Source organism: Nematolebias whitei, chromosome 19, assembly GCF_014905685.2.
Source record: "Nematolebias whitei isolate Nwh7 chromosome 19, NemWhi1, whole genome shotgun sequence".
NCBI classification, from domain to species: domain Eukaryota; kingdom Metazoa; phylum Chordata; class Actinopteri; order Cyprinodontiformes; family Rivulidae; genus Nematolebias; species Nematolebias whitei.
In genome coordinates, this window is record NC_056516.1 from 3,532,917 (window position 1) to 3,545,743 (window position 12,827).

At 40.7% G+C, this 12,827-nt stretch overlaps 1 protein-coding gene across 1 annotated transcript in view; it reads right to left on the minus strand.

Moving 5' to 3' along the window:
• Window positions 1-1,563: 1,563 nt before the first annotated feature.
• Window positions 1,564-12,827, minus strand: part of LOC119425944 (keratinocyte differentiation factor 1) — a 72,765-nt gene continuing 61,501 nt past the window's right edge. The window contains exon 4 of the mRNA XM_037693501.1: window positions 1,564-1,652. Within this exon, the coding sequence (XP_037549429.1) occupies window positions 1,564-1,652 (89 nt within the window). The remainder of the gene's footprint in view (window positions 1,653-12,827) is intronic.

Genomic DNA, 12,827 nt, shown 5'->3' on the forward strand with positions numbered 1-12,827 from the left:
ACAGAGCAGACTGTACTTCTTGAGGAAGCTGGAGTCCTTTAACATTTGCAGCAAGATGCTGCATATCTTCTATAAGTCTGTTGTAGAGAGCGCTGTCTCTTCTGCCATCATCTGCTGGGGGAGCAGCACCAGAGCAAGTGACTTAAAAAAGATCAACAAGCTCATAAAGAAGGCTGGCTCAGTTCTGGGGACTCCTCTAGAACCTTTGGAGATGATTGTACAAAGAAGGATTCTTCATAAAATGAAAATTATAGACAACCCTCAGCATCCTCTTCATCAGACTGTCATACAACAACAGAGTGTCTTCAGTCAGAGGCTTCTTCAGATCCGTTGTATGACAGAAGCTACAAGAGATCCTTCCTGTCCACAGCCATCAGCATCTAGAACAACTCTTTAATGAAACCAGAATGATGAGTTACAACATTTAATTTCCCTCTGGGATTAATAAAATATATTTGAATTGAATCTGCATGTGAGTGGAGCCCCCTAGTGGTCAGCCACACTATGAGTGTTTGGGGTGCATGCTCACAGACGTATTTTGTATGTCTATGTGTGCACCTGTCGCCTCGCCAACTTGGGCCGGAGCGATAAACAGGAAATGGGGGCGTGGAAGGGACAACCTATCTACTATCACTCGTCTTTAGCTTTATTGTGCGGAGCTGGGAGATAATCAACTAGTTTTACACGGAAAGAAAGTCGAGCCCAAATAAGCAACTTCACATTCAAAACAAGCCCAAAAAACCGCAACCCGCGACTCACAAGATTTGCAAGCAACTTTAGAAAAAAACAAGCCCAAAGTCGCTTATAATAAGCGGACTTGGCAACTATGCTTCTATCCTTTTTTCATCTTTAGATACTACGACCGCTTTGAGGTGTAGAAATGCTTGTCACATTTATATGAAATAATTTAAATTATAAAACCAAAACAGAAACAAAACACGCACACACATGCACGCACGCACGCACACTTAAATGGTTACAGATGAGCTAAACACTAAATTAAAAGCCAAGATTAAAATTTACTCTATGTGGCATGATGAAATGTGCAATAATAATCAACCAAACAGCTAAATTTAAATAAATAATTAAACCCATACAAAGGAGTCACATTTTAAAACCACAAGTACCAGTACATCAAAAACAAGATGACTACAAGCTCCTAATAAGCATACAGCACAGGCATGCGTGCACACACAAACACATGGTGTTTTTTTGTTTTTTTTTACTTCCTGCTCCTTCCTTCCAGCCAGGTTAGCTTCAGAGCAGGGAAGCTTTGCTAAGAACCAATATTGATGAATGATTTGTTGAAATGTGTTTTAATAGGTTTACTCAAAATCTGCCGATCTGGCTCCAAACACGCCCAAATTATCCCCATCAGCCCAAAGCAATTTTTACCTGTAAAATCAAAATGGAAACCTCCCAAGTGGCGGTAAACCGCCCTTTCTAGCAACACTGAGTCCTGAGGTTAGGAGCTTGGCTCAGACAGAGGCTCCAGTGCAACTAGTGTCTTGTGTCAACATCCTGTGTGTTGTGGACACAACATGGCCGCTCTAAACAGAGGACTCATGTCCTCACTGAGGAGCGGATCAGCGGGACACCGGAAGACTGGGTGTGGGCAGAGGAATACTCTGTTGGAGAACTTAAAGTATGACCTGAAAGGACACAGAAGAAAACACACCATCAGGGGAAACGTTCCACATACAGCTAAAACCAGATGTTTACATACACAGTATAAAAAGGCAACCATTTTTTACTTATTGTTTGACATTAAATCTGACTAAATTTTTCTTGTTTAAGCTCAAATAAAATTCCTAAAATTATTATTATTATATCTATTTGCTAAAAGCCTGAAAAATAGAATATTTATTTATTACGTTCTTCAAAGTCACAAGTTACATACAGTAGAATTAGTTAATCTTTAAACAATCTGGGAAAGAATGGATGAGGATGTCATGGCTTTGGAAGGGTTTTGATAGTTAGAAGATGTTACAAATTTAATCTTGCTGGTGGCCCGGTCTGGTCTATTCTGACTCATAACCTGGTCCAGAACAGATAATATCAGTCTCAACTGCTCACAATGAGTGATCCCAGGGTCAACACCCGATAAGGAGTCATTTTTGTTGATTGCTTCAAACACTTAGATCAGTGGCGGCTGGCCAATAACGGGCACTAGGGCACCGCTCCACCACTCACACCACTCACCACATTACAGTGAAGAAAAAAAAGGAAATAAAAATTAAATAATAAAATAAAAAATATTTTGAAATATATGTGTGTATATATATGTGTGTATATATATATATATATATATATATATATATATATATATATATATATATATATATATTTAGTTGTGTGAGATAAATATTTCATAGTTAATGATGAGTAAAGTCCATCCATCCATTATCTTTACCCGCTTATTCCATTTTGGATCACGGGGGTCGCTGGTGCCCATGTCCAGCAATCACTGTGCGAGGGGCGGGGGACACCCTGGATGGGTCGCAAGTCCATCACAGGGCCACATAGAGACAAACGAGACAAACAACCATTCACTCTCCCACTCACACCTAGGGACAATTTAGAGTTACCAATCAGCCTAACATGCATGTTTTTGGTCTGTGGGAGGAAACCGGAGCACCCGGAGAAAACCCACGCATGCACGGAGAGAACATGCAAACTCCACCCAGAAAGGCCCCTGGACCGGGGTTTGAACCAAGGACTTGCTCGCTGAGAGGCATGATGAGTAAAGTTTCTTTCAAAAAAGTTGTCTCTGATTGATGACATATTTCTGCCTGGCGCAAGAATCTTTTCCCATAGATTCTCGTTAAAAGTTGTACACGTGCAGTTAGCTCCTCTTCATTACAAGAGATAGGACTATTCTGGGCACAACTCACAAAGGCTTCTGTTGCTATGGCGGCACACAGAAGTGCAGTGGCTTCTCATGCTCCCGGTATTAAGCCCTTTTTTTATTATTTTATTTCCTATGAGGCTGTTTTAGGCACTAGTTCAGTGCTAAATTCACGGCTCAAGTAAAGCTCAACCGAACTGATGGCCATCAGAAACAGTTGGGTTGTTAATACAGACCCTTTCCAAAAAATTAAAATATCATGGAAAAGTTGTTTAACTTCAATAATTCCATTCAAAAAGTTAATCTTTAATAGATGATAGATTCAAGGCCCACAAATTAAACAATTTCAAGTATTTATTTGATTATTTTTACATAATTTGGGCTTCCAGCTCATGAAACCCACAAAAACAAGATTTAAAAAAAATAGAATACTGTGGAAAAATCAGCCCAAATTTTGCAGGGCATGAATGAGTGTGACACACAAATCATCTACTAAACTCAAAGCATCTGCACAGGTTTCTCCAGGTGTCATTTAATTGCTTCAGTTTGGTTCAATTGTCTCAGTTCAGTTCAATATGGGGAAGACTGCAGACAGAACTGGCCAGAAGACCATCATTGATACCCTCCATAAGATCAGAATCATAATAAACTTTATTGGCATTGCACCGAGATACAACGCGAATATGTACGTACAGTCATCCGAAGATGGGCGGAGTGCATGAAGCTGCGGCTATAAATAATCAGCGCGGCCTCTTATTCTTATTCAGAATAATATTTTGCTTAGATAAGAAAAGGAAAGAAAACATGAGGAGAGACGGTATAAAAAAAGATCTCTCACTCCGTGTCCTAGACGGGGCACGATTTGAGAGATCAAAAAAACCTACCACAGCAAAGCAACATAAACAGACGTTATACATGAACATATAGGCGGTGTAAACATTGAATTTTTAAGGGAAAGTCGTAGCATAGTCCAGAGCCCCCCCCTCAGCCATTGTCCAGATAAGAGGTGACGTTCATCTTCAGCTCAGTTGAGGTTCTGTCACATGTCCTTGGGGAAGGGAGGGGTGAGGAAACAGTCAAAGCATCTTTGTTGATTCCAAACATTCCCGGAGGAGTTGAGATAAGTCCGGCATCAAGGCCACCGTTTGGGTCAGGCAGAACTCGTAATTATTGTTTCTGCCTTTAAAGTCTCGCTGGTACATATTCTCTGATGGAAACTCCAAAACAGCCGAATTGAACCTTTACTCCAAAAGTCGAGCTCACAGCTTCTCCAGATCATTCCACCATTCATGAGTGCTGCCAGGGAGATCACAGTCCTGATAACAGCTGCTCCAATTCCCTGTCACAGCTCCACATTCAGTCCGAGCACTGTCAAGCTTCAACACCTCCACACGAATTTGTAGACAACCAGATTTCAACAACCCAAACAGTAGAATCTAGTTGTTATCATGAATCCAATTTGTTTCCTTAGAGGTCAGAGGGTCCTCCTTACCCTGACTCCTGTCGGGAGAAGTTGATCGATTTTGTTGAGAGACCAGCTGATCCTTCCAATTAAGAGGTATACAGGAAAAAAAGAGGCTTTTTTAAGGGTTCACAGGACAAAAGAGCGCAGCAGGGAAGCGGGTGGGGGGGGAGGGAAAACACGCCTGGTTTCATCGTAGAATAGCAGGAAAAAAAAGATGGGTAAGTCACAAAAGTTCATAGCTAAGGAGGCTGGCTGTTCACAGAGTGCTGTGTCCAAGCATATCAATGGAAAGTCTAGTGGAAGGGCAAAATGTGGCAGGAGAAGATGCACCAGCAAAACAGATGACCATGGGGTTCAGCGGATTATCAAATAGAGAAGATTCCAGAATCTGGCAGAGATCCAGAAAGAGTGGAATGAGGTGGGAGTCACAGCTTCAAAAACCACCACATTCAGACTCATCCAGGAGATGGACTACAACTGTCAGGTTCCTCGGTCCTCTTTTCCGATGAAAGTAAAGCGTGCCTTTCATTCGGAAATCAAAGTCCAAGGGTTTGGAGGAAGAAGGGTGAGGAACAGAACCCATACTGCTTGAGGTCCAGTGTGAAATATCCACAGTCGTTCATGATTTAGGGTGCAATGTCCGGTGCAGGTGTTGGTAAACTCTTTTAAATCCAAGGTCGCCACAATAGTCTACCAGAATGTTTTAGAAGACTTCCTGATTCCATCTGCTGAGCATCTGTATGGAGATGCAGATTTCATCTTCCAGCAGGACCTGGCCCCTGCCCATGCCGCCAGAAGCACCACAATCTGGTTTGATGCCCATGCCAACTCGCCGGACCTAAACCAAATTGAGAATCTATGGGGTATTCTCAAGAGGAAAACGAGTGGCACCAGATCCAACAACAAAGAAGAGCTGACAGCAAGTATCAAGGAAATCTGGGCTTCCATAACTCCCAGTCAATGCCACAGGCTGATCGCCTCAAAGCCACATTGCATCAGGGCAGTGATTAAGGCAAAAGGATTCCCAACCAAGTATTAAAGGTTGACATATCGTTTTGAAAGTACCATATTTTTGATTGATTCGTTGTGATCCTGATTTCATTCTTTTTTTTCTTGCAAAAACTGAGTAGTGTGGGCTGATTTCTTCACAGCATTCTAATTTTTTTGAAATCCTGATTTCATGGGTTTCATGAACTGGAAGCCCAAATTACGTAAAAATAAAAAAATAAATACTTGAAATTGTTTAAATCGTGGACCTTGAATCTATCATCTATTAAAGATTAACTTTTTGAATGGAATTTTGGAAGTTAAACAACTTTTCCATGAAATTCTAATTTTTTGGAAATGTTCTGTACAGTGAGGAAAAAAGTATTTGAACACGCTGCGACTTTCCAAGTTCTTCCACTTAGAAATCATGGAGGGGTCTAAAATTTTCATCTTAGGTGCATGTCCAATTTGAGAGAAATAAACAAACAAAACAACAACAAAAAAATGTAATTCACAATGCATGATTTTTTAAATAATTTATTTGTGTTACTGTTGCAAATAAGTATTTGAACACCTGTGAAAATCAATGTTAATATTTGGTACTGTAGCCTTTGTTTGCAGTTACAGAGGTCAAAGGTTTCCTGTAGTTTTCCACCAGGTTTACTGCAGCAGGATTTTGGCCCATTCCTCCACACACATCTTCTCTAGATCAACCAGGTTTCTGGGCTGTCGCTGAGAAACACAGAGTTTGAGCTCCCTCCAAAGATTTTCTATAGGGTTTAGGTCTGGAGACTGGCTGGGCCACTCCAAAACCTTGATATGTTCTTACGGAGCCACTCCTTGGTTCTCCTGGCTGTGCGCTTCAGGTCATTGTCATGTTGGAAGACCCAGCCATGACTCATCTTCAATGCTCTAACTGAGGGAAGGAGGTTGTTCCCCAAAATCTCGCAATACATAATCCCGGTCATCCTCTTCTTAAAACAGTGCAGTCGTCCTGTCCCATGTGAAGAGAAACACCCCCAAAGCATGATGCTTCCACCCCCATGCTTCACAGTAGGGATGGTACTCATCATTCTTCGTCCTCCAAACACGGCGAGTGGAATTAAGACCAATTAAAGCTGTAAGCAGCATTGAAGGTCCTCACAGCAAAGCGTCGCTCCGGCCATACCGCGACCGCGGGAGCTCCAGCCACTCCACTCAGTCGCCATCGCAAACGCTCTCGTGCCTATCCCACACGCGTTCACCATCAGGCACATTTCCTGAATCTTTGACATCGGTCTTACAAGTATACATGAAATTCGACCTTCCAGACAGGAATTATTGTGACTTCCTGTTTTGCTGCGAATGTTTGACGAGCACTTCCTTTATGCCCGTACAGCCGCTGCCTATTAACACTGGCAGCGGCTGTCCTCAGCTCCTCGAACAGTCTAGCTGACATACACGAGGAACTCCAAGTGGGGGACAGGGTCTGGTACTACACGTTTGCCCCTACAACTGGGAGAAGAGAGTCCGGGACCGGAACTCTCGCCCGTAAACTGATGCCCAGATGGACTGGACCCCATCTGATAACAGACAAACTGTCTCCAGTTGTCTATCAGATAAAAATCAGTAAAGGCCAAAAAGAGCCAATTGTCAAATGGGTACATCGAAACCAGGTTAAACCACACAAGGTGTGCAAAGAAACAACTCCTACGGGACAGCGTGATTGAATCTGACAACCAGGGTGAGAAGAAGCAGTGAAACGATGTTTCTAGTTGCTTAGTCACTACTCTTGTCGATGTTGAAACGTTGTTTATTTGGTTTTGATATTTGTTTCTGAGGTAAGAATGAGTTTTGTATGTATTTTAGTTGGAGACTGTAAAGGACTTTAACTATGCCAACATGCATTTCACTCGTTAAAACCTAATCTTTGCGGAGTCAATGTAGATTAATGCTACCTTAAGTACCATGATCTACATTGGTCTCACAACGCTTAAGCCGAACCTACTCGAACAATTCTATTCGGGGGGATAGCTAATTCTTTTTGATGAGTCTCGCCATAGACTTCCAAAAACATTTATGGGGAAACCAAACACCCAATCTCAAGTCGTTCGTCTAAAAGGCAACAGACAAGTAAACCAACTATAGTTGCCATGTAAGTCTAACATAGACAATGTTAGCGATGGTGGTATAGTTGGAACACCCTTCTATAAGTATAGACCCCTATAACTACCCTTTTCAGCATGTTCCACCCCTTAACTGGTAGCTGTAGCTGTTCCCAATCATAATAGCTTACACACCAGGTGCATATAGGTTAAGGCCTTACGTAAAATCCCCTTCATAAGCCCACCTTAAACCACATAATTGCATGACACATTGAACCAGAACGGCACAGACTGGACGTCACCCAGCGACGACATTCGCTGGATTACCACACATTTTTAACATGTCGTGTGATAATCAACAGTTATGGTTTCAGTAATATCTTACACAGGGCTAAGCTGGAAGAGTCACCCAATGTTTGACAGTTTCTTCACCGAGTGGGTGGGGCTTAAGTGATGTCATGAATCAACAACACCAATGTGTCTCGAAGTGCTCACTGATGAAGAAAAAAAAAAAAAACAGGTACAAATAAGATGATGTATCACTGAGATATAACTGTTGGAATAATCTAGGGGGCGCACTGGAGTCAAAACTTAAACCATAATACCAATGTATATAGAAGTGGTCACTGATGCACAAAATTTTTTGGTGCAGATTGGATGATGTATTACTTAGATATAACTGTTGGAATAATATAGGGGGCACACTGGAGTCCAATATTAAAAAAATAATACCAATGTGTGTAGAAATGTTCACTAATCATGCACAATAAATGAGGTGCAGATTACAGGATGACACAGGAGTGGATTTTCACTCCTGTCCTGTCCTGGAAATCTGTCTTAAAGTTGCATTACATGTTTTGAGGACTCTTTTGAGGACCCAAATGTGCACATTTTGGACCGAGAACAAAGATGGTTTGAAAGTGGGGTGAAAGAAGCAATTTATGTAAAAAGGGAAAAGCCATCTCTTAACAGAGGAGGGGGCCTCAGATTTCCACTTTCAAAATCCTATAATGCAACTTTAAAACAGATTCCCAGCCGGTTTTCACACTTGATGGGAACAGAGGGGTCTCATATGTGAATTAGAGTAACAAAGACCTTAAGAAACCCCTACTGTTAAGGTGTTCAGGTGTGACTTGTCAAATCTACATATGTGTGTGTCTTATCCCATTCAGCCTTATAACCTGAATCTCTCACTTACTGCTCATTGAATTGAAAAAGTTCCTCGGATGAGGAGCGAAACGTATTCTATTACAAATAAAGTCCAGTTGTTTTTGTATTGAACGCTTTTTGAAAACCTGTTAAAATACACCAGAATGCAGGAAATAGCTACTTTCAAAAAGTTATGGGGGAGGACCCACAGACCTCGCACCAATATGTGCCCCCACAATAATTCTAATGCTAATACACACTGTGTGGTTCAAGCCAGGAGCCATTGTCAACACTGGGGGGCTAAGGCCCCTAAAAAGGGCTTCTAGAATCGCCCCTGGTGTGAAGAAATGAACTGAAAAAAATCAACTCTTGGCCTAAAATTTAACACAACATAACTGTACACATCATATCTTAAATCTAAAACTAAAACAATTATTATAATATATATATACAACCAGCCTTTCATATAAAAACTGGGATATTTTTTACTGGAGAATGCTTTCACTAACGAGTTTGTTGTTGTACTGGCATGGTTACAGCCGACAGTTACTATTTACACAATAAAGTGATGGTTATTCACGTTTTCCTCCATTTCAGTATCCAGCAGGATTTTTATATCACAATATAAAAATAGGGATATTTTTACTGGAGAATGTGTGCACTTTAACCAGGTAGAGTTCTGTTTTTTTTTTTACATTACAAACAGCGACAGAAAATGAATATTTTAACCTAAAAACCCACATAACAAAGCAGAGCATAATTTTTAAATTAAAAGGGACAAAGTGGAGAAAAATGCGCTGTTTGAGTCTGTTCATTTACTGACGGTAAACAAAGCAGCTCCACACTGCAGCTGAGACTAACGTTTAAAGCAGCACAGCACCAACACAACTCTCATGAAGTTCAGGGTTATTTGACACTTTCCTGCCTGTTCTTTGAGTTTAATAAACAGACAGTTGCTTCTTACCTTGCGTTGCAAACTATTTCAGCCATTCGGTTTCTTTGCTTTGCTGCTCCTCCCACCCTCTCGGTGAAAAGCTATGGCTGGAACAGTTGACTTCTAGGCAATGTAGTTCTTTAGACTTGTGTTAAAGTGAAGGCTTACTGAAAGAAAACTACAAAATAGCTGCGCCCGTGTTTTTTTTTTTTTTGGTTTCATTTTCATTTTTGGTTATTGGTCGGTTCCCGCTCCTGTCTGCTCCAGTTAGCTTTCAGTCCGGTCACGTCCCGGTCACGTGTTATAATGAGGTTGACTCCGGTCCCGCCGGAATCCTGCCAGAATCACGTGACCCGCGGTATTCCCGAAAAAATGTCGTTCACGGGGTGGATAATGATTGTTCATAAGTGATTTTTGTACACCTCGGCTCAAATCTTTGCAATTTAGAGCCAAACATATTGCAACTGCGTCACTTCTGAATTTGTCACGCTGCCACGCCCACATCCTCCAACTAAAACTGTTTGTAATTTAAATCAAGTGCGACCAACTTGTTATATGTCTTCTAACACAGGATCATCCTGAGTAGGTCAAGGGTATCAAAGAGGGAGCATTCCAAGTAAAAAAAAATTGACTTCCTGTTCTGAGGGGGCGGGGCTTTGATGACATCCGAATATGACCACAGAGGATCATCAGGCATCCAAAAGGGATGGCTCATGCCAAGTTTGGTGCATTTCAGTCTTTCAATGTGAAAGTTATAGCGTTTGGAAATTAACAGTGTGAAGCGCAACTTTGAGGCCTGGCCACGCCCCTTTAACATATATGAAAATGCAAGCTTTTGATAAATTTTACTACCCAATGTTTTAAGGGCATATTAACCAAGCCTGAAGGCAATCCTTCCAAATCCCTAGGAGGAGTTCGTTAAAACTCGCAATTAGAAACGCCTAAAAATGACCCCTTGACCCAAAATGACCGACTTCCTGTTGAATGTGGACCATGGCTCCAAGAGACTTTTTCATAGGTCCTGAGAAGATACAGATGTTCACTGAGTTTCAGAATTATCGGTCATAAATTGGCTTGGGCCTTAAGTTTTAAAATATTCTAGGGGGCACTGTGGAGGCTATTGGCCACTTATCATGGATTCCTGTTCAAGGGGTGGATAATGATCAATCAAACTGATTTTGGTATACCTCGGCACAAATCTGTGCAATTTAGAGCCAAATGTATGGCGACGGCGTAACGTCTTATTTCGCCACACCGTGCTGCTCAAATGCTCCACCCCAAACTGTCAGTGTTGGAAAGCAAGTTACACTAACATGTCTTCGGTCACTAGACACATTATCATGCTGATTAAATCACAGAGGCCAGATAGGGACAGTTCAATGTAAAACTTTACACTTCCTGTTCTCAGGGGGCCTGGCTTAAGTGATGTCACAATTTGTGTCATGATTTGACCATTTATGCCCCTTTTCCATTAGTACCGGTACGGGCCGACTCGACCCTACTTGGCCCGGTTCTGAGGCTTTTCCATTAGTACCGGTACTTAGCACCTGTTACTATTTTCAGTACCCTTGGCTCTGTGGTTCTAACCGGTACGAAGAGGTACAAAAACGTGACGTCAGTACACTGTCGGTCACTGGTTGGTCGGGGGCGGAGTCGGGGGCGGAGTCACTGGATCCTTCAGAAACGTTTCAAAACAATAATCCGCCATTTGCAATTTCTCGGACTGGAGCAGCGGCTGGATTTATTTTAAAGATTTTAAAAACAATACTGACAACATCTTGGTCTAATGTTGATGTGCTGGCATTTTTTGTGCTTGGTGGCCGACAACATAATTCAGAGCAAGCTGGATGGAGCTCTGCTGGTGCACCCGATCCTCCCTCCGGAGCCTGGAGCGCCAGGCCGGGCAGGGCGTCATCTCCCCGGCTCCAAGTTCAGCTGGTCACCGCGGAAGAACCTTCGATGTGCCGACTCGGAGGCTCGGGTTCTGGATACCAGCCTTGTGTGCTCAGAGCTCCGCAGGTCACTGCAAAGCTGGAGATGGGGACTCGCAGATGGACGTTGCGAGACCCCGGCCGCGCGTAATCATGAAGGCTGAATCCCGATCCCGCCCGGCAGTCAGGCGGACTGGACAGTCTGGGACGGACGCTGGAAGCGATTTTTAAATAAAATAACATTTTGTTTTTATACAAAAAATGTTTAAAAAAAATGCTGAAGCGATTTAAAAATGATTTTTTTTTTTTTTTTACACGTAAAATGTTTTTTAAAATCGCTTCCACCGTTCGTCGCAGACCGTCTCTGTCCGCCTGTCTGCGCGGGTCGGACCTTCATGATTACACGCGGCTGGGGTCTTGGAACGGACTCTGTGAGTGACCAGCTGAGCTGGAGCTGGGAGGATGAGCCTCCCAGCTTCCTCCTCTCCGGAGGAGAGGATCGTGTGACTGCGGGCAGTGTCGTGCGAGACCAGCAGAGCGTTGAAGATTAAAAAAAAAAAAAAAAAAGACGGTGCCAGCTTTATCATGAAATCCTGTTTTCACTTTAATGACTGTTAACTCAGCTGAAAATCATAAAAAGACACAAAACTATTGGATATCAGGAATATTTCCCTCAAACATGTTTAAAGAAAAGAGACGACCTTCAGTTCAACTTTATTTTAACTCACGAATGTACAAATCACAAAACAAGAACTTTAAAGCAAAGCTAAAAATAAAATGTATATATGTGAACAAGAAAGAAAACCACACATTTAAAATGAACATTAAAAGTAGACACAATGAGTGCAAATACATCAAATGATGATGAAAACCTATAAAAATTTGAATGTAATGTTTTTGTAGAATCTGGTTCATCAGAGTTTTAATTTATATACATATATATATATCTATATCTATAAATAAATATAGATAAATATATATGTATATATAAAAATACATATATATGTAATTTATATACATATATATATTTATATCTATAAATAAATATAGATAAATATATATGTATATATATAAATACATATATATGTATATATGTATATAAATATATATGAATATATATGTATATAAATATATATGAATATATATAAATACATATATATATGTATATAAATATATATGAATATATATAAATACATATATATATATATGTATATAAATATATATGAATATATATAAATACATATATATGTATATAAATATATATGAATATACATAAATACATATATATGTATATAAATACATATGTGTATATATATACATAATTGTGTGTATATACATATGATATATATATATATGTGTGTGTGTATATATATATATATATATATATATACACATAAATATATACACATATGTGTGTACATATATATTT